We start from the raw sequence: 27,989 nt of genomic DNA, 5'->3' as shown, positions 1-27,989 counted from the left end.
TTTTTTGTTCAGTTTTGTCATTAGAATTGGTATGAAACTCCTTGATAAAACGTTCTGAGCATTTCAGATGGGAAACAATGCCCATTTGCACGTAACATTATTGTTCATACGTATGCATCTGCCACTGAAGAAATGTATTGTTCCCAACACTCCCCTTACATTGATTCGATTAAATAATGCCTTTCCTGGCTTTATCCCATACCATTGTGGGGTCAGGAGGTTTAATTATTGGATTTGGCAATGTTTGTGTTAGAGGATGGCTGGATGCCCTTCCTGTCAAAACCTCCCATCGCCCCCTCTCCTGGTGGAATATGTATACCCCTGGGTACCAGCCCAGTATTAATCTAGTTGAACATAACAAACAATCTAAAAAACACTTCCAGCCTGACTGGCACATCGGTCCTAATTGTTAATCCACTTGATGGATTAGGACCGGATCTGCCACACTACTCAAATCACATAAGTGGCACACTAGCACAGGCGGCTATCCAGTCAGGTCTCTGCTTTGCAGCTGTAAATGCTCTTTATCTATTTCTGATGGCCTCAGTTATTTATTGAGGCCACTATGGAACAAATTTACGTTGACATGGCCTGGGAGAGTAACATATTGCATTGTGCAGCATAGGAAAACACAATGGCTGCTTCTTGCATTATTTCATCAATGTCCTTTTCTTGGAATATCATGTCGTAGGCTTCAGATGAGTATGCATCCCAACTTGCCCTTTATACGGACCATTGCAGTAGAGCATCAGGGATCTAGAATGTGGTACTGATAAAATGATTGGACAATAGTCATTGTCACACTGGTCACTGTGGACATGGCTTTGCATTACTGATGCAAGACTTGGGCCACAGGGTGTTAAACTGATTGTATGGGTGACACTAAAATGTGTTGGATTTCCTGCATTCATCTGAGAAAGGTTAAAATCCAAGAGCAGATATTGTATTAGTTGACATCTGCTATTTGTGTCTTGTGAGTATTCAAATCACACAGCAGCATCAAGGGAGGGGCAACTGATGTAATAGATATTACGTCACCTGCATTGCAAAGCTTATAATAATAATAAATAACAATTTCATGAGTCACACTGCCTAATGCAACAGTCAAAAAATACATGGACCAACCAGGATTTGATTCCACTACCTCTCAGTTTCCAGACATGCAATTTACTGCTAGACCACTAGACCCATCTGAGGCATTGAGTGTGGTATTCAGTAGTTCCTGAACAGAGGAAGTGGGCAATGGAACAATGTGCAAACACTCACTGAAGACATCCGTGTGTTAGTTTGATTGTTATTGAAAGTGTTGTAGTTTCAGATTATAGGGAAGTGAGCAGCCAATAACTGTGATTCTTGTAGTGTGACCTGTGATGGAGAAGAGGGACATGAACTGCTCGAGTTCAGCCAGGTACTATAGTTCCACTGTAAGATCACTAAAAGAGGGGTAGCTGAGACAGTGAAAATGAAAGGTAGTTTTGTTAAGACAGTCTTTGTTTCCTGTAGAACAAATCCACATTACAGGTTTTTTTATTGTTGAGGTAGATTCAAGGTAAAACAACATTGTGGAAGTAGTTTTTGGTTTGGTCGCAGACAGGCAAAATTAAAAGACTACTAAACACAGGCTTTCGACCAGAAAACCTTCTTCCAAAATAGACAACATACATACAAACACACATTCACGCAAAAGCAGCTCACAAAGACATGACCACTGTCTCTGGCTGCCGGAGCCAGACTACAAGCAACTGTGCATGATGGGAGAAGCAGTCTGAGTGGTGGGGGTAGCAGCATTGGGGAAGGGAAGGAAGAGCAGGGTACAGGTGGGACACAATAAAGTGCTCTTTGTGGAAGCATACAGGGAGAAGGTGGAAAGAGCGTAGGGCACCTAAGTGGAGTCGGGATCTTAGATAGTGGAGGTGGGGGACGGAAACGGAGGGAAGTAAAAAGACTGTGGGTGCACTTGTGGAATAGAAGGTTGTGGAGTAGGAACAGAGAAGGGGATAGGTGGATGAAGGACAATGACTAACGAAGATTGGGGGCGGGAGGGTTACGAGAAAGTAGGATATATTGCAGGGAGAGATCCCACCTGCACAGTTCAGAAAAGATGGTGTTGGTAGGAAGGATCCATATGGTACAGGCTGTGAAGCAGTCATTAAAACAAAGAATGTTGTGTTGGGCAGTGTGCTCAGCAACTGGGTGGGCCAGCTGTTTCTTGGCCACAGTTTGTTGTTCGTTGGTGGCCATTCATGTGGACAGACAGCTTGTTGGTTGGCATGCCCATGCAGAATGAAGCGCAGTAGTTGCAGCTTAACTTGTAGATCACATGATTGGTTTCACAGGTAGCACTGCCTTTAATGGGATAGGTGATTCTTATGACCCCACTGGAGTAGGCGGCAGTGGGAGGATGTATGGGACAGGTCTTGCATTTAGGTCTATTACAGGGATATGAGATGTGAGGCAAGGAGTTGGGAGCAGCGGTTGTATAGGATGAGGATGAGGATACTGTGTAGGTTTAGTGGGCGGTGGAATACTGCTGTGGGAGGTGTGAGGAGGATAGTGGGTAGCACACTCCTAATTTCAGGGCACGGTGAGATGTAGTCGAAACCCTGGTGGGAAATGTGATTCAGTTGCTCCAGTCCTGGGTGGTAATGAGTCACAAAGGGAATACTCCTCTGTGGCTAGATGGTGGGACTTTGGGAGATGGTGGGTGACGAGAGATAAGCCACAGGAGATCTGTTTCTGTACAAAGTTAGGAAGGTAATTATGGTCTGTGAAGACCATATTTCAAGAGGGACGGCTTGTCACTGCAGATGTGATGGCTATGGGTGGCTAGGATGTATGGAAGGGTATGAAATGGGTGGCAGCTGTCAAAGTGGAGGTATTGCTGGTTTGATTGCATGGAGGTTGTGATGTAGCCATCTCTGAGGTCAAGATCAACATTGAGGAAGGTGGCTTCTTGGGTTGAGGAGGACCGGGAGAAGGTGTTGAGGTTTTGGAGGAATGTGTATAGGATGTTCTCACCCTCAATCCAGATCATGAATATGTCATGAGTAAATCTGAACATGATTAGGGGTTTTGGATTGTGGGTTATTGGGAAGGATTCCTCTAGATGGCCCATAAATAGGTTGGTATAGGCTAGCACAATGCAGATGGGTCTCCATTGCCATACCCCAGATTTGTTTGTAGATGATGCCTTCAAAGCAGAAGTAACTGTAGGTGAGGACATAGTTGATCATGGCGACCAGGAAGGAGGCTGTAGATTTGGAATCTGTAGTGCATTGGGAAAGATAGTATTCAGCAACAGCTAGGCTATGAGGATTAGGGATGATCATATTAAGGGATGTGGCATCAATAGTGATGTGCAAGGCACTGTGCAGTAAAGGAACAGGTACCGTGGAGAGTCTGTGGAGGAAATGGTTGGTATTTTTTATATATCAGTGTAGATTACTGGTGATAGGTAGCAGGTGTTGGTCTACAAGAGTAGAGATTCTCTGTGGGGGCGCAGTAACTGGCAACATTGGGGTGTCCTGTTTAGTTGGGTTTCTGCACTTTAGGAAGCACATAGAAGTGCGGGAAGTGGTAGGGGTGAGGAGAGAGGTTGAGTCTGGGGAGAGGTTCTGGGATGGGTTTAAGGATTTGGGGAGAGACTGGAGATCCCGCTGGATTTCTGAAACTGTCACTGTGGTAGGGTTTGAAGGTGGATGAGCCTAATAGCTGGTGGAGTCCTTCTGTCAGGTAATCCCTGCAGTTCAAGACAACAGTGGTGGAGCCTTTGCCAGCAGGTAGGATAATAAGGTTGAGATTAGATTTTTGGTGGTGGATTGCTGTTCTTGTATGTAGGCTGTTTTGGAAGGCCTGGCTGAAAGCTTACGCATTTAGTATCATTTTGTTGTGCCTGTCTGTGACTCACATCTCTGTTGTATGGTGAGTAGCAATCTATCCTTTTCAGAATATTGTCATTATTCCATTCTGGCTTTTCCATTGTTTGATTTTGCTTAAAAGCTTTTCTTCCATCCTATAACCCAATGCTGGTTTCCTTTGTTACTATCTTTTAATGCTACCATACTCAGTGCCCCTCCTTTTCTTTCTCTGCTTTCCTGTGTTCCACATGTCACCTTCCAAAGTGCTCTGCATGCCCTTAGTTACGAACCATACTGTACCAACTGACTTGTCTGCGCACAACACATGGTACAAGTTGGTGCTGATTGTTGGTGCAACATCTCATGACCCACATTACTCTTGCCATTATCATTAATGCTAGACCTTCAAATTGGTCACTCTCCCTGCATAACTCTCACAAGTTTTTGCATGTTATTTTCTGTTCCCCCATGCCACACGAACTTGTACCTCATCCTACCAACCCCTATCCAAGCCCCCTTTCTCATTGCAGTCCACACATACTTATTTGGCCTGACCTGACACATCTGCTTTCCTCCTTTTTCATACATATTCATCTATGGACTGGTAACCCACATTACAAACTTTTTACTTATTTTTAACTTCGATTTCATGTTTTTTCATGTCGATTTCAGTGCGTTTTCGCCTTTCCATATTGTCCCACTTCCTCAGGTTTCATCTTGTTTCCCCATACTTCATCCACGCCATCCTATTTGTGATTTTTTTCCATGTATTTTCGTGTATTTTTGAAAATTTAAAAAAATTCCTCACAAGAATTATTTCTACATTATTTATGTATTTTTTTCTTGCACAATGGATTCTAGCTCCTTTAATCTGTGTCAATACAAAAAGTTTCCTTATCCCTAGCCAGAACCATATCCCACATAGTGTTCCTGCATTGTTGCTTGGCTCATGGAATCCCCCCAAATAGATTTACCATCTAATTACCCATCTCTGGCTGCAAACCCTCCTTCCACAATGACCACCATCTGTTCAGATTCTGCCAGTCCTTCACCCTCACCAACACAGTCGTGAAAAGCCATTCCCTCCTTACAGTATCTCCTCTCTACCCACAAAATTCTCCTGCTGTGCAATCCCAAATTCTTGGATCCCATCTCACACACAGAAACCCATGCCCTTCGGGAACTAAAACAAGATGCACAATGAAACTTCAAAAAACTCTCCACCCTGTTCCTACTCCTGCCTTGGACCACCACTATCCGCCACCTCTACAACAGCCTCCAAATCTCCCCCACATCCCCTCACTGCTGACAAACCCTGCCTCACAGACCTCCTACATTTATGCTTTACTCAAAAACTTCCTCCCACCACCATACAGAATCAAGGGCCTAAACAGACCAGAAACACAGTCATGAACCTTTTCTCTAAAAGCTTTAGCCCCACAGAAGTGTCAATCCTTTCCAAAGGCCTGACCTTTTACGCTACTCGCAAATTCAATCATGCTGGACTTGTTAATGACCTTTTCTCCTTTTCCTTGCCCCTACAGTGGAAAAACTTTTTGGCCACCAACCCTACCAATCACACTCAGGAACCAATATTGAATCCTGCCTGACCCAGTTCACTCTGACCCCAAATCAACTCCTGTTAACTTCCCAGAATCTCTTAACCTCGAACATTGTCTCACCATCATTCCCCATGTAGGTGACATGTAGAACACAAGAAAGAAGGGAAAGAAAAGGTTGGTCACTGAGTATAGTAGCATTACAAACTAGTAACAAAGGAAAACAGCACTGTGTTACAGAATGGAAGAAAAGCAAAATCAAATAATGGAAAATCCAGGATGGAATAATGACAATATTATTAGAAGGATAGATTGCTACTCACCATATAGTAAAGATGTCGAGTCACAGACAGGCACAACAGTAAGACTACTACACACGTAAGCTTTCAGCCAGAAGGCTTTCTTCCAAAACACACTACATACAAGAACAACAATCCACCACCTACAATTTGATCCTCACTTTATTATCCTACTTGCTGATAAAGACTCCACCACTGTCATTTTGAACTGCAAGGATTACCTGGAAGAAGTTCTCCACCAGCTTTTAGGCTCATCCACCTTCAAACCCTGCCACACTGACCCCATTTCCGAAATCCAGCAGGATCTCAAGGCTCTTCCCAAATCCTTAGACCCATCGGAGAACCTCTCCCCGAGTCTACCTCTCTCCCCACCCATACCACTCCCCACCCTCCTACCTTCTACATGCTTCCTAAAGTGCATAAACCCAACTACACAGGACACCCCATTGTGACCAGTTACTGTGCCGCCACAGATAATCTCTGCTCTTGTAGACCAACACCTTCTACCTATCACCAGTAACCTACGCTGCTATATAAAAAATACCAACCATTTCCTACACTGACTCTCCATGTCTCCTGTTCCTGTACCGCACGGTGCCTTGCTCATCACTATTGATGCCTCATTCCTTAATATGAACATCCCTAATCCTCATGGCCTAGCCGCTAGTGAATACTATCTTTCCCAACGCACTATAGATTCCAAATCTACAGCCTCCTTACTGGTCACCATGACCAACTATGTCCTAACCTACAGTTACTTCTGCTTTGAAGGCATCACCTACAAACAAATCTGGGGTATAGCAATGGGGACCCACTCGCATTGTACTAGCCTATGCCAACCTATTAATGGGCCATCTAGAGGAATTCTTCCCACTCACCCACAATCCCAAACCCCTACTCATGTTAAGATTCACTGACAACATATTCATGATCGGGATTGAGGGTGAGGACACCCTATCCACATTCCTCCAAATCCTCAACATCTTCTCCCCCATTTGTTTCTCCTGGTGCTCCTCAACCAAACAAACCACCTTCCTTGATGTTGGCCTTGACCTCAAAGATAGCTACATCACAACCTCCATGCAATCAAACCTACCAACCACCAGCAATACCTCCACTTTGACAGCTGCCACCCATTCCATCCCCTTCCATACAGACAAGCCATCACATTTGCAGTGACAAGCAGTCCTTCTTGAAATATACCAAGGGGTCACTGTGGTCTTCACAGACCATAATTACCTTCCTAAGTTTGTACAGAGACAGATCTGTGGATCTCTTGTCACCCACCATCTCCAAAAGTCCCACCATCCAGCCACAGACGAGTATTCCCTTTGTGACACAGTACCACCGAGGACTGGAGCAACTGAATCACATTTCCCACCAAGGTTTCAACTAGCTCTCATTGTGTCCTGAAATGAGGAGTGTCCTACCCACTATCCTCCTCACCCCCACCACCGAGGTATTCTGCCGCCCACTAAACCTACACAGTATCCTCATCCATCCCTACAAAAAACTCTGCTCCCAACTCCTTGTCTCTCAGCTCATATCCCTGTAACAAACTTAGATGTGAGACCTGTCCCATACATCCTCCCATCAACACCTACTCCAGCCCAGCCAAAAGCATCACCTATTATATCAAAGACAGTGCTACCTGTGAAACCTGTCATGTGATCTACAAGCTAACCTGCAACCACTGTGTTTCATTCTACGTGGGCATGATAACCAAAAAGCTGTTTGTCTGCATGAACGGCCACCGACAAACTGTGGCCAAGAAACAGTTGGACCACACAGTTGTTGAGCATACTATCCAACACAATATTCTCCATTTTAATGACTGCTTCACAGTCTTTGCCATTTGGTCCCTTCCTACCAACACTAGCAGTGTTGTGCAGGTAGAAACTCTCTCTGCAATACATCCGATGTTCTCATAACCCTCGGGGTCTCAGCCTTCGTTAGTCACTGTCCTCCACCCACCTATCCCATTCCCTGTTCCACTCCACAGCCTTCTATTCCACAAGCACATCCACGGTCTTTTTACTTCATCTACATCTACATAGATACTCCATAAGCCACTGTATGGTGCATGTCAGAGGGTACCCTCTATCACTACTAGTCATTTCCTTTCCTGTCCCACTCCCAAACAGAAGAAGGGATAAACAACTGTCTATGCACCTCCATACAAGTTCCAATTTCTCATATCTTGTCTTCACAGTCCTTACACGCACTGTATGTTGATGGCAGTAGAATCATTTGGCAGTCAGCTTCAACTGCTGGTTCTCTATATTTTCTCAATAGTGTTTTTCGAAAATAATGTCGTCTTCCCTCCAGCGGGTCCCATTTGAGTTCCTGAAGCACCTCCATAACACTTAAGTGCTGTTCGAATCTACTGGTACAAATCTAGCAGACCACCTCTGAACTGCTTCAATCTGATTTGGCAGGGGTATCAAACACTTGAGCAGCACTCAAGAATAGGTCACACTAGTGCACTATATGCGGTCTCCTTTACAAGTGGACCACTCTTTCCTAAAATTCTCCTGATAAAAAGAAATTGACCATTCGCCTTCCCTACTACAGTTCTCACACGCACATTCCATTTCTTATCGCTCTGCAACATTACACACAGATATTTAAACAATGTGACTGTGTCAATCAGGACACTAGCAATAATGTAGCCATATATTACAGGTTTGTTCTTCCTACTCATCAGCATCAGCTTATATTTTTTCCACATTTAGAGCTAGCTGTCATTCGTCACTCCAATTACTACCATCCTTTTCCACCCCCACCGCCCCTCCCCACACCCCTGCCCCTACTGTCCAATCTCCTGACTGCATCTTGCTGCCCTACTCACTCTCCAATTCATCCCTGCCACTCTCACAAACAGCATTTTACTGTCCCCAACCCATACCCAGCTCTCCCTCCCTCTTCCACCCCAGCTGCCCCCACCATCTAGATTGATTCTCCCATTACGTGCAGTTGCTTGCAGTCTGGCCCTGGTGGCCAGAGCAGTGGTCATATGTGTGTGAGCTGCTTTTACATGGATGTGAGTATGAATGTTGTCTGTTTTAGAAGAAGGCCTTCTAGACATAAGCTTACATGTTTAGTAGTCTTTTTGTTGTGCCTCTCTGTGACTCAACATATCCACTATATGGTTAAAATAATAATAATAATATCCTTTCTGTCCCAACTACAGTGAAAGAGATATTGAGTATTTGTAATTAATGATTTTATATTTATTCAACAGTTTTATATGCACTATATGTTAATTTCTGCTCAATATGAAGCAAATGGCTATTTTTAAATTAATGTTTCATGTTTACAATAATCATAAGGCATTTATATTATGAAGATTTAAAATATGTAGTATCGTCCTCTGTAGATTAATTTTAATTAACAAACCATTAGAATTTTGAGCCTGTATATCTGCGAATTAAGCCACATTTGATGCTCTTGTAGACATGTTGTGAATTCCTTTTGGTTATACATTTTTTTCTCCTTCTCTCTCTCCATTTTCCTGCAAAAAAGAATGGTGTCATTTATTTAGATTACTCAAATATCACGAGAATTATGATTCCATATCATTACACATCTATAAGTTGAATTGACAAACCTTTCTTGCTCTTCAAGATTCTGTATAATATTCTGTAGCTCCTTTTGGGGATGCAGTTGCTGCATAAATCTTGAGCTACTGAATGTCTGTCTAGACAAATTAATGTCATCAAGGACATAGACTGAATTTCCAGCTCTAGAATAGCTGTGATGGAATCTTGTTATTGTACCATTCTTCAAATTACTACTGGAAATATGACACTAATATAATAAACTGTGATCTTAAAATTATGAACTTTGTGGATTATATCATTAATGGCCAGCTCCATACTTACCTAGCCTGCATGTCTGAGCTAACAGATTCAGAAGACTCATTAGTTAAATATTTTGATGAACCCTTGTGAATCCGGTTTCTCAGCATTTTTAGAAAGGCAGTAGCTGCCTCTTTTGGAGTTATCTAATAGGGGGGAAAAAATTACAAATCCTACCATCAGTGATAATAACTGTTCAAAATGCCTCTGGCATACAAGTAATGGACTCTACATAATTTCTACAACAAAGACACAACAGATTCATTGAGATCAATTTAAAACCAATAACTGCAACAACAATAAGGCAGGAAGTTTCCTGCAGAATAAACATGTTAATTTGGTGACAATCTGAACAATTTTCTTGGGGGGACTAAATTGTTCCCTTGCTTGGACCACTGTATCTTACCTGACAGCAGTATTCCTGTATTGGGTGTTTCAGCTTATGATTCTTACTAACTTTCCCTGTAAAAAAACACGCTTGACATTGATTGTAGCTGAAACAATGCAAGCAGGTGTATCGAAGTCCAGTTATTGGATAGACTTTGCAGACATCACAACGGACGTAATGGCAAACTGGGGAAAAAGGAAAGGTATGTGTGAAGATAGTAACACAATTAAAATAATAAGTTAAATTCAAACATTGGACAATAGGAATTAATAATTACTGAGTCTTCAGCACTAATCAACAAAAAGATAAGCATGTTTTCGTCCAGCTGCTTTTTTACTTCTGCTCATCATATGGTGTGTGTATATACATTATGGATAGACATGTATATTTTTCAGTACAGAACAAAAAAATGTTCAAATGTGTGTGAAATCTTATGGGACTTAACTGCTAAGGTCATCAGTCCCTAAGCTTACATATTACTTAACCTAAATTATCCTAAGGACAAACACACACACCCATGCCCGAGGGAGGACTCGAACCTCCGCCGGGGCCAGCCGCACAGTCCATGACTGCAGCGCCCTAGACGGCTCGGCTAATCCCGCGCGGCTCAGTACAGAACATTTCTGCTTCATCTGTTCTTGTTTATTTTCCCATCGATGAAAATAAAATTTAACAAAAAAATGTATCCCTCCCTTGCAATATCATCAGCTTCTGTCTTGACTTGTATCAGTTTTCTCATGTGCTACACCAGTCAAAATATTTAAGTGATCAGAAGACACAACATTTATTATGCACAGATAAGCCTTTATCATTTTAATATGATATATGAACAAAATATACTACAGATACAGGACAATCTTTCAGTCTTGCCTGTGTAACTTCAGAAAATAGCAGAAAACTCATGCAGGATAGTTCAGAAACAAATGAAGCAATAACAATACTGCTCCTTAAACCAATGTGTTGTATATATTCAAAGAGAGCACCAATAAGTTCTATGACAACTGTACTAGTGAGAACTACACTCAGTTCTCTTTGGTTGCATCTGCTTCTGGCTGACCTAACCCTGATTTATCTCTAACAACTGCTATTGTTTGAACACTTTCAATATACACTTGTTTGGCAAAATATTTATGAATACAAACAACAAGAGTTCAATTACAGCAGAGAAATACATCTATAGCCTGTTTCCCAACATGGTCACCATGACGATTGAGGCTGTGTACTAGTTTCTAATACCATCAGCAAAAGACAATTATAGATGACACATCTTTACTTGTAAGTAGAGTATTTGTTGCAGTGAACATTTGTCACAAGTTAAACTGAAATTAAGTGGAAATGTAAATAAAATGTTAAGCTCACCTAATTCAGCTGATTGCATACGATATAACACAGAATGCCACATGAGTATCTGTGGCTCACATAGCAGCCATTCCATAAAGGAATCCTCAGTCAACCCTAAACTTCCTTGGCACTATAAAGAAAAATGATTGATCATACGTAAATTATTAGCAAAAATAATATACATATATAATTTCCAGAATAATGGAAATAACTGGAATGGATTCATGACGCAGTCTTACTAACTACATATTTCTTAGTAACAGAATTCTTTTCCATTCACCAAAGGGTACATTATTTGTGGCTGATCTGAAATTTGAGGTAACAATGAACTTTCCCGTGGATTAAAGCATCTGCTTCTAGAAACTATCTAGAAACTACTTACGCCAATTATTAATGGCCACTGTTAATAGAAGATCAGTGAATATTTTAAAACAGGAGTCCATCTTGATAAATGAAGAACTGCAATAGCTGTTTAATCATCCTTTACTGAAGCAACCAGTTTCATAACTTATAGCTGCATCCTCAGATATTTCCACAGCTGTGGCTGTTCAGAGTATACTGTGTTTTGTAAAAAATGGAATAATAATTTTTGAAACTCCTCCCATACTGTAAATACAGAGTCTGTGTTGGAGAACTGAAAAACACAAAACACTTTGTGTTGCTGCAGCACTAGTTTCTCAGCAACTGAGATCATGTTCTGCCTGGAGACTGTATCAACTAGTGGTAGTCATCACTTGACATGAATTCCAATATTCTATCTGTATTCCTCCTTGGACAAGGAAATGAGCAGTCAGACCAAGAGTACTGAAACAAATATTTACTGCAGTCATTCACGCAATACACTTTCATTAATTAACATATCAGTGAAATCAATTATCCTTTGTTGATGAAGTAAATGCTCCTGACTCACAAGAAATTTGGATGGTAGAAGATTTGGCATTTTGTGCCACAATACTCTTTTCAAGTATCAAGTATTTACTAAGAAAATGATCAATTTCTGACAATGTAATGTAATTGTATGGATAAAAAAATCTACTCACCAACCAGTGGCAGAGCACACACATAAAAGAATATTATAATCATTCAAGCTTTCAGAGGCAGAGGCTCCTTCTTCCAGCAGAACGGTTGAAGAGAAAGGAAGAATGGTGAAGGAAAAAGACTGGACATGTCTAGGAAAAGGGGTAGATTTTGAAAACATCACCCAGAACCACAGGTCTGACTTCTTTTACATACGTGTTCTGCCGCTGCTTTGTGAGTACATTATTTATCTACCCAATTATATTACAAGTATTTATTAAGCAGCAACAGCAGAAACACACTTACAGTGTTACAAAAAATGTCATCTTCTATTAGTAGAGGATCCTTTATGAGGAAAGATAGGGAAGAGGCTGAAGAAAATTGTGAAAACAGTTATTCAACAGGAAGAATCGCTCATGGGCTCAGGTCAAAATAAAAATAATGGGGCAACAGGTCCTTAAAATGAGGTCTCTCTAGACCCGGCATTCTGGATATGTATAAACTACTCTCAATTGGATGACATCTGTCTCCCACAATGTCTCATCAAAGTTGACAATGCCATTATTATTCTCATATAGACAAGTAAATCTACTGCCATAGTTCTTGAACAACAAAAGTGGAGGAGGACCTACAATAGCTGTCTCATACTTATACTGATATCACCTGCTGCAAGGACCTTCATCCTTGTTTGTCAACTATTTACAATGGGTACCAAAAACACATAGCTCTCCTAAGTCTGCATACAGGTATGTAATAAATACAGCTATTTATTTTTTCTCAAAAATAATCAATTTTTGAAATACAATGTAGTTGGGCAAATAAAAAATCTACTTAACCAAGTGGTGGTAGGAGAATGCACACACAAAAGGTATTACAGTACAATCAAACAATGGAAAATCCAGAATGGGATGTAACAATATTATGAGAAGGGAAGTTGTTACTCGCCATGTTAGCAGAGATGCTGAGTCGCAGATAGGCACAACAAAAAGACTATCACAATTAAAGCTTTCGGCCATTAAGGCCTTCGTCAACAAAAAACAAAAAACACACACACACACACACACACACACACATAGTCTCAGGCAACTGAAAGCACACTGCGAGCAGCAGCACCACTACATGATGGGAGTGGCAACTGGGGGAGAGGGGGGGGTAAGGAAGAGGCTGGGACGGGGAGGGATATTATGGTGGGGGATAGCGGACAGCGAAGTGCTGCAGGTTAGAGGGAGGGCAGCGGAGAGGTGGGGATGGGGGAGGAAGTAGTGAAAAAGGAGAGAAATTAAAAGACTGGGTGTGGTGGTAGCTGTGTAACTCTGGAATACGAACAGGGAAGGGTCTGAATGGGTCAGGACAGTGAGTAACTAAGGTTGAGGCCAGGAGGGTTACAGGAACATAGGATGTATTGCAGTGAAAGTTCCCATCTGCACAATTTAGAAAAGCTGGTGTTGGTGGGAAGGAGCCATATGGCACAGTCTGTGAAGCAGTCGTAGAAATGAAGGATATCATGTCTGGCAGCACGTTCAGCAAGAGGATGGTCAACTTGCTTTTTGGCCACAGTTAGTTGGTGGCCATTCATGTGGACAGACAGCTTGTTGGCTGTCATGCCTACATAGAATGCAGCACAGTGGTTGCAGCTTAGTTTGTGGACCACATGATTGGCTTCACAGGTAGTCCTGCCTTTGGTGGAATAGATGATGTTAGTGACTGGATTGGAGTAGGTGGTGTTGGGAGGATGTATGGGACAGGTCTTGCATCTACGTCTATTGCAGGGGTATGAGCCATGAGGTAAGGGATTGTGAGCAGGGGTTGTGTAAGGATGGACAAGTATATTGTGTAGGTTCGGTGGATGGCAGAATACTACTGTGGGACGGATGGGAAGGATAGTGGGCAGTACATTTTTCATATCAGGGTATGATGAGAGGTAATCGAAACCCTGGTGGAGAACGTAATTCAGTTGCTCCAGTCCTGGATGGTACTGAGTTATGAGGGGAATGCTCCTATGTGGCCAGACAGTGGGACTTTGAGGGGTGGTGGAAGACTGGAAAGATAAGGCATGGGAGATATGTTTTTGTACAAGGTTGGGAGGATAATTACGAATTGTGAAGGCTCCACTGAGACCCTTGGTATATTTCGAGAGGGACTGCTCGTCACTGCAAATGCGAAAACCACGAATGGCTAGGCTGTATGGAAGGGACTTCTTAGTATTGAATGGGTGGCGTGTGTCAAAGTGGAAGCACGGCTGGTGGTTAGTAAGTTTGATATGGATGGACGTATTGAAGTAGCCATCTTTGAGGTGGAGGTCATGTCTAGGAAGGTGGCTTGTTGGGTTGAGCAGAAGCAGGTGAAGCAGATGGGGGAGAGGTTGCTGAGGTTCTGGAGGAATGTGGCTAGGATGTCCTCAGCTTCGATCCAGATAGCAAAAATGTCATCAATGAACCTGAACCAGGTGAGGAGTTTAGGATTCTGGGTTTTTAGGAAGGATTCCTCTAGATGGCCCATGAGTAGGTTGGCATCGGATGGTGCCATGCAGGTGCCCCTAGCCGTACCCCAGATTTGTTAGTAGGCACAGTGCAGTTTGTAAGGCAACAAGAGAAAAACAGGAAAGCAGAGAAAGAAGGACAGACATTGAATACAGTGATGTAAAAGAAAATGGTAACAAAGGAAAACAGCACTGGGTTAGAATCGGAGAAAAGCCGTCACGCATTATCTACAAACAAATCCGGGTTACAGCTATGGGCACCCACATGGCACCATCCTAAGCCAACCTATTAATGTGCCATCTAGGGGAATACTTCCTATAAACCCAAAATCCTAAACCCCTCACCTGGTTCAGGTTCACTGATGCCATCTTTGCTATCTGAATCGAAGGTGAGGACACCCTACCCACATTCCTCCAGAACCTTAACAACTTCTCCCCCATTTGCTTCACTTGACCCTACTCAATCCAACAAGCCACCTTCCTAGATGCTGGCGACCACCTCAAAGATGGCTACATCAGTACCTCCATCCATATCAAACCTACTAACCACCAGCAATACCTTCAATTTGACACCTACCACCCGTTCCATACCAAGAACTCCCTTCTGTGCAGCCTGGCGACCCGTGGTCATCGCATCTGCAGTGACAAGCAGTCCATCTCAAAACATACCAAGGGTCTCACTAAAGCCTTCACTGACCGTAATTATCCTTCCAACCTTGTACAAAAATAAATCTGCATGCCTTATCTTTCCAGTCTCCCACCACCTCTCAAAGTCCCACTGTCCAGCCACAGAGGAGCATTCCCCTCATAATTCAGTACCACCCAGGACTGGAGCAACTGAATTACATTCTCCACCAGGGTTTCGATTACCTCTCATTGTGCCCTGAATTGAGAAATGTCCTGCCCACTATCCTTCCTACACCTCCCACAGTGGTATTCCGCCGTCCACCAAACCTACACAATATACCCCTGCTCCCAATCCCTAACCTCGTGGCTCATACCTATGTAATAGACCTGAATGCAAGACTTGTCCCATACATCCTCTCACCACCAACTCCTCCATTCCAGTCACTAACATCACCTATCCAATCAAAGGCAGGGCTACCTGTGAAGCCAACCATGTGGTCTACAAGCTAAGCTGCAACCACTGTGCTGCTTTCTATGTAGGCATGACAACCAACAAGCAGTCTGTCCGCATGAATGGCCACCGACAAACTGTGGCCAAGAAACAAGTGGACCACCCTGTTGCTGAACAAGCTGCCAAACACAATATCCTTCATTTCTACAACTGCTTTACAACCTGTGCCATATGGATTCTTCCCACCAACACCAGCTTTTCTAAATCGTGCAGGTGGGAACTTTCCCTTCAATACATCCTATGTTCCTGTAACCCTCCTGGCCGCAACCTTTGTTAGTCACTGTCCTCACCCATCCAGCCTCTTCCCTGTTCCCATTCCAGAACTACACAGTCGTCATTTCACCACCACACCCTGTCTTTTTATTTCCCTCCTTTTCCATTACTTCCCCCTCCCCTCCCCTCCCCTGCCCTCTGTCTAACCTGCAGCACTTCACTGTCTGCCACCCTCACCATACTATCCCTCCCCCTCCCCATCTCAGCCTCCTCCTTACCCCCACCCAGTCACCACTCCCATCATGCACTGGTGCTGCTACTCGCAGTGTGTTTTCGGTTGCCCGAGACTGCAGTTCTGTGTGTGTGTGTGTGTGTCGCACTCACGCACCTGTATGTGTGACTATTGTTGGCAAAGGTCTTAATGGCCAAAAGCTTTGTGTGAGTCTTTTTGTTGTGCCTATTGCGACTGACCATTTCCGCTATATAGTGAGAAGGTATTACGGTACGATAGCTTTTGGAGCCAGTGGATCCTTCTTCTGACGGAAGGGTTGAAGGGGAAGTAAGAGAGGTGAAGGAAAAGGACTGGTGAGATCTAGGAAAAGGGGTACAGTTTTGAAAAGTCAGCCAGAACCCTGGGTCAGGGGAGAGTTACCAGATGGGATTAGAAGAAAAGACTGACTGTTGGGGATTGCACTGGATGAGATTTGAACACCTGATAGATTGAAGGTGGAAGGTAGGCTAATGTCACCTTTAAGCTCTCGGGTTCTCAAATCTTGCCCGGTGACCCCCCCCCCCCCCCCCCAACAGTCAGTCTTGCCTTCTCATCCAATCCAGTAAGTCTCCCCTGACCCAGGGTTCTGGGTGACTTTTCCAAACTCTACTCCTTTTCCTGACTCATCAGTCCTTTTCCTTCGACCCTCTTCCTTCCCCTTCAACCCTACTGCCAGAAGGAGCCACTGGCTCCAAAAGCTAGCATACTGTAATAGCTTTTATATGTGTGTTCACCTGCCACTCCTTGGTGACTAGACTTTTTTTTATCAATTTATTGTTTCTTTTTTGGTTTTGTTTATGCTCATGACATTATCTGTCCTCTATATTATATTTTGTACTTTCAGCCTTTTGCAGCTAGCATATTGTTCTTCAGTGGATCAGAATACAGTCAACTTAAAATGTCCCCAAACCCTGTAGCACAGGCTGTTCCAACACTGTAGTATAGACTATTCAGCAGGCAACCAAATTGCATTTCATCTGTGTCTTTTCCTATTACATACACAAAGCATCCCTCACCAATATAGCATGTTATTTACATTAATAATACAAAATCTCAAGAGAAGTATCTACTGATTATTTATGTGTGTGATAAAATTAATGTGTTCATTGACAAACTCCATCAGTTCAAAAGTCAGTTTTGTATAGAACACCAAACTTTTTCAAATGCCTTTCATTGCTACATTTGTCCCCAGAAACACTTTTCATGGTTTTGGAGCAAAACATGTGCAACTTCACCACAGTTTTGAGAAAAGCTCCGAATCATAAGTAGCATAGGAAATTAACTGGAATTATTTAGCACCCCATTTTCATTTTAAATGTGAACATTTTAGGTTAGGCTTTACCGTGACTGTTATCGATACTGAATTAAACAACCAGTTTACTTTTACCAGTCAGTGTTTATTCATATCCACAATGCATTTGAAATGTCCATCATCAAGTGGATTTACATGTGTTAGTATGACGTGTGTGTGTTGTATTATGATTCTGAGGTAGCTTGTGACACTGTCTCCTGTGGTCAAAGGCTCCTTTCTTTGTTGTAACTCTTCGCATGTAAACATTGTATTCCCTAAATGAATATGGTATCTCATCTTTGTTTAGATTATATGACAGTTTACATGTGATGTGTTACGACAGAGTAAGGAGCCAGTGGCCATTAGAGACAGTGCCAAAAGCTACCCCAAAATCGTAACACAACACGCACTCGTCATACTAACTTACGTAAATCCATCTGATGATGGAGGTTTAAACCTTCAAAACACATTGTGGATGTATTTAAACAGTGACTGGCAAAAGTAAACTTGTTGTTTCATTTGACTGCATTTTCAGTTGCATCAATATACAGGAACTTTGGAAATGCAAATAAAAGTGACTGGTTTACAAAACTGCACTCAGTTCAAGAACAGGTATTTCAGCAACACGATGCTGTTGCAATGATTTCACGACATATGAGGTGTGACAAAAAAGTAACGGGAATTTTTTAATTTTGAGGTCTTCACACACCCAGTTAAAAAAAATTATTGTGCTGTTGGTACACGTGTTCCTGAAGTATGTTTGCATCTTCAGCTGAATATTTAGTTTATCGTTGACAGTCAAAAAGGTCATACATATTTTTAAGTACTCGGCGCATTTTTACTTTCAAAAAAAGATGGATCAAAGAATATGCACTAAATTTTGCTTGAAAAACAGAATAAAGTGCGGCATCACATTCTAAAGTTTGACTGTGGCTATTGGTGAATCTGTTATGAGTGAGACAGATGATTATGAGTGGTATAAATGTTACCAGCCCGTCAGCCATACAGACGTTACAAAGACAGGGTTCCTGATGGTGGGCAACAGTGGTTGTTATCTACTTGGACCGGTGACCAAACCGTCACCCCGGCTCCGGCAATCCCGGCGTGAAGCAGCTGCCCCCCCCCCCCCCCCCGCCATGGCTGCCGGCCATGAAGCAACTCAGCCGGGCTCTCCTCCACCACAGGCAAGAAGCGATAGGTGCTCGGAAAACAGACAAGGGTGTTGTCTGGCGAGGAAACCACAACAAACTTTTTGATTTGGGCTCGAATGTACGCACTAGTTGTTCTGCCTTGCCATTTAGTTGAGGGTGGAAGGGTGGAACTGTGACATGATGAGTGCCATGACAGGAAGCTAACTGGGGCCAATCATCAGAAACTAAGGTACACGGCAACCACTCAATAGGAAAAAACCTCGAAAGCAAACGAATTGTGACCTCAGCCAATGTCAACGCACACTGGAGAATGTAAAGAAGCTGAGGAAATGCATCCACAACCAAGAGCGAAGAGGAATTCAAGAAGCGACCCGCTAAACCTATAGAAATGTGTTGTCCATGGCTGGCACGGAGTGAGTCAAGGGCACAGAGACACTCTGGGAGCTGCCAGTTCTTGGGTACACTGCTCACAAGCTGTAATAAAATGAACAATGTCACCATCAATCCCTGGCCAAAAAACATGTTACCTAGCTAACATGTTTAGCGCATGAAACTCCCGAATTGTCAAGATGGAGAAGAGACAGAACCCTGCACCAAAATGCAGCAGGAATGGCTACCCTGGGAAAAAAGTCTTCCGTATACTCCGTCAAAAACAGAGAGACGATACTGTAAGGAAAAACAGTTGTGCAAGGGATCCATAGCCTGACCTGGTGGTTTAACTGGCCAGCCCTGTTCAACAAACCGAACCACCTGGCAAAGAACCAGATCGGTGGCAATGGCAGCTGCTAAGCACGAACTCACAATTGGAACACCCTTGACTGCAGCCTGCATTTCAGTATCAAGATGGAAGCACAGAAATTCTTCAAGATAAAAGTCAAGATCAGGACCCAAAGGAAGGTGGGACAAGGAGTCCACATTAGCATGTTTAGACATAGGTCGAAAATCCATTTTGTAATTGTAGATAGACAAGAGCAGCGCCCAGTGTTATAGGTGGTATGCTGCATTGTCAGGCAAGGAAGAGGGTTAAACAATGAAACCAAGCATTTATGGTCAGTAATAAGGTGAAACTTGGAGCCATATAAAAAAAATATGAAATTTATTGAGAGCATAGACTATGGCAAGAACCTCTTTTTCCACCTGAGAGTAACACTGTGGGGACAGAATATGAGATTTAGAGGCAAAAGCAAAAGGTTGTTCAGAGCCGTTGGCACATCGGTATACTAGGACAGTGTCAAGGCCGTACTGAGGCACCAGATGCCAAAACCATGTGCTGGTTTGGAGAGAACATAGCTAAACAAGGGGCCAAGAGAGTTTGGATTTCAACATTTAAAATGCATGTTCGCAATCCGGGCTCCAGCAAAAGAGTACTTTCTTGCGTAACAAGACACGCACAAGATGGGTCAATTTGGCTTCCCCAGCAGGAATTTATGTTAGTAGGCTATCTGCCCTAGAAAGGCTTGAAGCTCCTTCATGGACAAGGGGCGAGGCATAGACGTAACAGTGGAGATGTGGTCTGGAAAAGAACAAACCCCATCCTGCGAGATCTCAAACCCCAGATAAACAACAGAAGGTTAAAAAACAGAGATTTTGCGAGTTACACCATGAGTCTGCAGACTGTAAGACAGAAAATAAAGTGTGCAAATTTTTCTATTGACGGCCTGTGGAAGGGCCTGTGACAATATCATCCAGATAATTAATGCAACTGGGAAAAGGCATAACAATTGCTCTAAAAATCGTTGGAAAGTAGCGGGAGCACTAGCCACACCAAAAGGAAGGCACAAATACTGATGAAGACCAAAAGAAGTATTCAAAACCAGAACTCGGTGAGAGTAAGTCTGCAGAAACCCACAGATATGTTTCAGACAAATCAATTTTTAAATAGTACTGGGCACTCGATATTTTCTCCAACAGTTCCTCCTGGCATGGTACAGGTTACGAATCCATGATCGACTGCCTGGTAACAGTAGTACTGAAGTCACCACAGATGCAAAGTTTCCCCGAAAGTTTCCGAACTACAACCAGCGGAGATGACCATTCCCTAGCCATAACAGGTTGCACCACCCTAGAGATTAAAGTCTGTACAATTCTGCTTCCACTTGACCTTTCTGGGCGACTCCTGTAATTTGTAACACACCCTATACCTTCCGAAAACAAGTCCAAAAACTCCTCACACAGTGTTTCCAATTGGTAAAATGCTACCTAATCGGAAACAAGGTGAGCTGCATTGGTGACAGAAAATCCAAAGGCCTGAAATGCATCCTTTCCAAACAAGTTCTCAACGCCGGGATCAGCAACCACCAAAAATGTAATGGAACAGACCACTGACTTGTAAGAAGCAGATGATGTAAATTGTCCAGGTTTCAGAATTCAGTAATGTCACTGCAGCACCTATGTCGATCTTTAGCCCAATAACTTCGCAAAAAGCACTTAAGTTGATAAACAACTTGGGAGAAGTCACAAGCATCAGAGTCAAACAGTTTATGTCCACATCAACATCCTGATCAACCTAAGGAGAAAAAAAACACAGAGGTGATGTAGCTTTTCTTCCAGCAAGCATTACAAGTAACCCAGTGCTTAGGGCATGCCAAATGTTAATGCTGGACAAAACAGAAAGGACAAGATGAAAACGGAGAATGCTGACACTGGTGTAGTGGTAGTTGTGGCTGCTTGGTCTGGCTTTGGCCAGCTTGGCATTGGCTCACTTGTTTACCACCATCACTGCTGCTTCCTTGTGCAAGCTACCTGTTGCGCTAGTGGGCACATCTTCTGACACTACTGCCACATCACCCCATGCTTCAATATGATCACTGCTGCCTGAGAAACTTCAAAAGACGGTGCTATTTGGAAAGCTTCTGCCAAAGGTTTTTTTTCACAGAGTAAAGCCTTCTGGCGCAGTTCCTTGTCTGGAGGCAGATAGACGATTGCTTTGAAGACATTAGAGTCTGCATAAGAATTATTATGGGCATCAGTAGCGAACTGACACTTATGGCTAAATCTGCCGCCCAGGCCCTGTATGACTGGTTTTGTTTCTTGTGGCACTAGAAGAATTCAAGTCACACCGCTATGATATGCATTCATTTGCGATGGTAGATGGACAACAAACCCCACATTTTATCAAAAGTAAGAGCAACCAGTTCTTGTAAAGGGTCAAGCTGACACAGTAATTGATAAATTTTAGGTGGAACTCACGAGAGGACAAAGGCTTTGCACAAATTTGAGTCTGTCACACCAAAAGCAAAAAAATACTATCCGAGTCTTTTTTTTGTAAGCTTCCCAATCCTTGACTGACTCATCATATGGAGGAAAAATGGGTGGAATAACCAGTGGAATGGCACCCTATCTGTTAATGGAAGCCGACAAAGTGATTACAGCCGAAGTAAGCTGTTCAGTCTGGGCCAGTAGCACAGCATCCATAATGAATAAGCCTGATGAAACCACATTGAAAGATTGCAAACACGAAACCATTCCAAATACGTTGCCAACTGTGTAGTAACCAATTAATACACAGAAACGATCCAAGTCACACAAATATGACTTTAATGATAACCTCTGAACAATAACCCTCTCTGGACTCCACAAGACACAGAACACTGGTGTGCGTGATGCAGAGAGAGAGAGAGAGAGAGAGAGAGAGAGAGAGAGAGAGAGAGAGAGAGAGAGAGTGTCAGTCAGTGCTGCTCCATGCATATATACGTGCGAGTCACCAGCAGATGGCATTACGGGGACAGCGCTGTGTGTATGCCTCCCACAGGTGGCCTCCAGCAGCTGGCCAACTGAAACAAGCACATGTGGCAACACCACACTTGGTGCATTCACACTCACATGCACTAGTAGCATGATACAGCATACAGCAATAGAACCATGCATGGTTGTGGAAAAGATAAATGCCCCCTATGGGTAAATTTAACAAATTTTTGGAGAAATGATATGCAGCCTGTAAGAAAATGAAGAGTTCAAATAGCAATCCAGCACGAAGCAAAAAAGCAGAAGGCTGAAAGATGGAATAAATACACAGACGGGCTGTATAAATGATTAAGTTTGATGGCTGTATTATGGAAAGGGAGCAGGAAGTGGATGGAGACGACATAAGGAAAGTAATACTATGGGTCACTGTGACAGACCACTGATATACATAAGTCAAAATATAAGGCACATGGGGTAGTTGACATTCCCTCATCATTATAAAGATCCTTAGGACAACCAACCATGACAAAATTATTCTGCCTCATATGTGTGACATATGGGACATGGAGAACATCCTTAGTCTTCACGAAGAATATACTAATCCCAATAAAAAGAAAGCAAGTACTGACAGGTGGGAGTATGGTTGCAATAGAGGGAAATTTAGAGGGTAAAAGTTGTACAGGGAACCAAGTTTCGATTACAATAAGGAACAGATACAACATGACCAGGTGGCTAGTTTCATCAACCACAGCTTATTGTCCCTACTTGTGATTTTCAGTGACTTTTATGTACTGGATGCATTAGTCAAACCTGGGGTATTCATCACAGTGCTCTCAGGTTTGCATATACTGTAGTTCTGAACTGTACATTGTGAATGTTTCTGGCAAACAAATCCTGACAACAAGGCTAGGGTAAATTATGGGGTAGCCATTAGTTGTTCCACTGTTTGGGTCCATCTGTATTTTGCTGATTATCTAAATATTGTCAAATAATGATCTAGAAAGGACACTAAGTGCTTTCTCTAATTTATTTATTTTTTTGAAAAAAATAAAAATAAAATAAAATAAAATAAAGGTCAAATCTAAAACGCTGTGACTCCTGAGGACCCAAGGCAGCCTTTTGCTCCAACCTTGGCATAAGACTGACATCTGCCACAACCACTTAAAAAAGGCAGTTCTTAGTACATGCTCAAAGGATAGCAAATGCTTGTTAAAAAGTAGTTGTAACTTTGGTGAGATTGCTAGCAGTCTGGAAAAAGGGCAGAAAATTCAGAAACCATCTACAAATAATGAGAATAGAATGGGACTGTTTACTGTGGGTCTTCAAAACAGGCATAAACTATCCTGACAAAGTCTGTTAACAAAGTTCCAAGAACCAGCTTCACATGACGACTCTAGGAATGTACTATGACCCCCTATGTGTCGCTAACATAAGGATTGTGAGGATGAGATAGAAATAGTTACAGCATGCACAGAGGCATTCAAACAATTATTCTTCCCACTCTCCATATATGAATGGAACAGGAAGAAACCCTAATAACTGGTACAATGGGGCACACCCTCTGCCATGCCCTTCATGGTGGCTTGCTGATAGGGTGTCGCAGGCTCAGTATCTACAATGGTATGATGTATATGAAAAGTCCTGTGCATGGAGCTCCACAAGGATCCTATGGGTTCAGGTAGTACCATATGCCTTCTAATATGTATTTTCTTCTGCTTACAGAAGATGCCTGTGCAGGAAAACCTGCTGTATAGTTACTAAAAGCAGGGTCATACAGTACAAGAACTAAGAAGATGTCTGCATTGTAAGATACAGACAAGGTGGCAATTTACCAGCAGCTCTTCATTATTTCTGAAGTAGCTAGTGGGGTAATTCTGTAATAGTGGAATCTGTCATGTACTAACGACTTGTCAAGTGCCAAGACAATGCCAAATCTGCTACATCATTGATAGAAATGAATTCCTAACTGCTTTCATAGTGATCAATTGGTGGTGATGGAAACCAACGTCACAGCTGACAAGGGAGGTAACATAAGTTAAATGCTCCATACCTATCTGGAAAATTTCTGTTCTGAAAATCTCACTCTGTATTAAAAGCATTAATAGAGTACTTTTTATTTAACTGAAATTCTTCTGATGGTCTGTGATGAAATCGGTGGTTTAGCAGAACAAGTTCTGGAGTTCAGAATTCTTGCCAAGAACTCTTCTTGTTATCCTTGACAAACCATCAGCTTTCAGATCTCACCATCACCCATTCTTGTCCCATTGTTCAAAACAGCGAGATGGTACTACAGCCACCATTTTGTCTTTCTGAACATCTGTTTTGGCAACTTTTCTTTCAAGTGCTGCTCAGTCTGGCTGCTGTATCCGTCATTTTTCGCGGAACAGTGTCTGCAAGGGCAGACAGCATATTGTGAGACTGATCATGAAGAACAATCCTGCTACATTGCTGAAATGCATGCACTGCCATGTGTTCAAATGGCATAAACTTTCTATAGATGTGGTTCTCTACAGCTCAAACCTGGGGCAGGGACATGTAGTTGTGCTGTTTGCCACCAAGACACAACAGTCTAATTTCTTCAGATTTGTGCAATTTTCACGTCGCCTGTGGACATGTGAATGTGGTATGGTGGCTTGAATGATAGACACCTGTTTTAATGTGGCACAAAATGTTGCAGAATTAAGCAGAGAGGTTCATCATTGGAGCATCATTAGAATTTACAGTAAGGGGCAAGCCAGCACTGTCCCCCCAGCTCTGGAACTTCGTTTCACCCAATCCCAAACTGTACCCAGCCATCAGTCAAGACTGGATAAGTTCCCAAAGATGCTCACCATATGGCACGAGTCAGGTGCATTACTGACGGTGTTTCAACAGATACTTGCAACTTCATTTTCATCATGTGTAGCTGGAGTCAGTCCAGACAAATACTTCTCAGCACATGTTTCATGTGAAACCCAGTGTCGATGGAAAGCTTTGGTTTGTTTCCCATTACAAACAAAATGATTTTTAAAGCTGAATTTTATGCGCACATTCAATAGAGCGGTCCCAAATTATTAGTTTCTCAATGTGCTCCACAACTGTTCATTTAATTACAAAAAAAGGCCACTTTTGCTGCTCTGTCAAACTTTATTCAGTCCACTAGAGAAATATATGTAACCTTGTTTTTTCCATCTTCAATCATACACATGTATACATCTATTGTATGTATGGCAATAACCAGAGAATAACTTTAAAAAAAGCTGAAACAGTGGTGTACTAAAGACAGCTCTACAAAGCAAATGGAGACACACTTTCACTACTAGTCCCAAATTAGTCTAGTGCAGGGGTGGCCAAGATTTCAGCTCGTGGGGCATGCCCAGACATAAGTGCTGAACTGTTCAGCCTCACTGCACATTTTCCTCACCGCCATGCCACACTGTCTGAATGCCAGAAGGAGGAAGAGTGGAAAACTGCGAACATGTCGCATTTAAAGGGGTTTTATATTTCACATTTCTGAACAACATAGATCACAAAAAACAAATTTTCAGTATTACTCAATTATCCTTGGTACACTAAAGACAATATAATTTTTATCTGGTACAAACAGTCAGCATTCAGACAGATGCAGACAATTTCATAGAGTTTTGCACTCAAGCTGCCATCTAATCGAGACTTATTTAATTTCATGGCAAATAAAAGGTCTTTCACAGAAATATGTTAAACAAAATACTGTGGAACTTCACAATCTCATTACAGGGGGCAAGGAAATTCTAGCTGAGGAAAGCAATGTAGACATCATGGACAGTTTCAGTGTTACAAGATTTGACATTAAAACTGGAATTACCTTGCACTCAACCAGTTACGTATGAACATGCACAGGGACACTTTCAACTGGAACAGCAAACAGTCTCAAAAACAGATATAAGATTGACAGTGTCCTCAAAAACTTCAAAAAATTATCCTTGCAATTCTTTCAGGGCTATGATGAATTCTTCAAATATTGTGTTTTCTTTAAGGCCAGTGAGCTTATGGAACTGGACTGTCTTTGTCCTTGTACAACATGATTTTCTTTTTAAACGCATCCCCATCAGATCAGAAGGAAGTCGCCTTGCAATGTCTCACTGTCGACAGTGTGCAGACAAGGCCACTTAAAATACGAAGCCTGCAATCCACTCTGTACGTTCTATCTTTCATCCCTAAACACCTTTTTTCTTCATAAATTCAACAATAGTGAGTTTTAAATCAAATTGTTGTTCCAGGTATGCACCTTTAATAAATCAACATACTCTGTAATAATATATGAAGTCTCCATACTCTTCATTCAGTTCCACTGAAAATTGTTGCAACTGACAATGGAATAATGTGTGTAGCCGTAACTTTTTTTACTATTCATACCACCAATTTCTTCATGTGCTCCATACCTACAAATTTACCACAAAGTGATTCTTGACATTCAAAAAAATTAAACTGTTGATTGTTGTAATTTTTTGCTCTTTGATTGTCAACTACATCTTTAATTCTTCTGCACGGTATTGTATTGTTCTTTCAAAGCAAATTCGCAGTACCCATTGCCTATGCGAATTTAGAATTATCATCACTCTCTTCTGTCATTCGTACTCATTTTAAAGGGCTGTGACGATAAACTGCTAGACTGCCTCTTTCCGTGGAAATGGCCGCTGGATCTGGGATGTCCTTCAGCCCCCAACAAACAGCAAAGGGCAAACTGTGCCGACAGAACAATTATGCTGAACTCAGAGAGCTGTGCCGACCAATAAATGCCACACTGTAATACTAAATGAAATGTCACATTGTGGCAGATACTTCTGAGGAGGACCAAGCAAAGCTGAGACTGGCTGGGCCATACTCCACACACAGCCTGGATACTTAGCACACGTGAAGTCTGGCACGCCACAACTGGCCCTGGTCTAGTGCAATATTTGTTTCATCAATGTGAACAGAGACAGTAAAAACATGAAGAATAATCAGAATTCAGCAGCGACTGAGCTACGCTCTGGTGTGGGCTAACTGTTACTGCTATGCAGCAGTAATGCTCCTTCACTGTTAGAGTACCGTTTGTTCATTGTGTTCCACTGTCTCCACTAATACATATCGATAAAATGAATATCACACTAGATAATTTGGGACCACTCTATTGAATGTGCACGTAAAATTCCACTTTAAAAATAATTTTGTTCAAAAAGGCAAACAAACCGACATTTTCCTTTGACATTGCGTGTTGCATGAAAGACATGATGCAGTATTTATTTGGGCTGACTCCAGCTACACACTGAAGAAACAAAAGTGTAAATATCTGCTGAAACACCAGAGAAAATATGCCTGACAACTCTTAAGATAGACATCCTGTATGTATTTCATTGTTCTCTACATATATAATCCATAAGCTCAAATCAAATAGACAAAATCATGTTTGAAGATAGTATTCAGAAGGAAAAAAATATTAC

At 42.2% G+C, this 27,989-nt stretch overlaps 1 protein-coding gene across 3 annotated transcripts in view; it reads right to left on the bottom strand.

The window, feature by feature from the left end:
• Positions 1-27,989, bottom strand: part of LOC126262435 (dystrophin-like) — a 121,465-nt gene that overhangs the window by 53,079 nt on the left and 40,397 nt on the right. For 2 of the 3 annotated variants that reach the window (XM_049959081.1, XM_049959079.1), the window contains exons 5-9: positions 11,323-11,434; positions 9,982-10,148; positions 9,600-9,721; positions 9,326-9,511; positions 9,115-9,229 (exon numbers count right to left, since the gene is read on the bottom strand). In XM_049959081.1, the coding sequence (XP_049815038.1) occupies positions 9,115-9,229; positions 9,326-9,511; positions 9,600-9,721; positions 9,982-10,148; positions 11,323-11,434 (702 nt within the window). The remainder of the gene's footprint in view (positions 1-9,114; positions 9,230-9,325; positions 9,512-9,599; positions 9,722-9,981; positions 10,149-11,322; positions 11,435-27,989) is intronic. The other variant, XM_049959080.1, reaches the window with a different exon arrangement.

Source organism: Schistocerca nitens, chromosome 6, assembly GCF_023898315.1.
Source record: "Schistocerca nitens isolate TAMUIC-IGC-003100 chromosome 6, iqSchNite1.1, whole genome shotgun sequence".
In the NCBI taxonomy this organism is placed as follows: domain Eukaryota; kingdom Metazoa; phylum Arthropoda; class Insecta; order Orthoptera; family Acrididae; genus Schistocerca; species Schistocerca nitens.
This window is presented reverse-complemented; position numbering and strand designations above follow the sequence as displayed.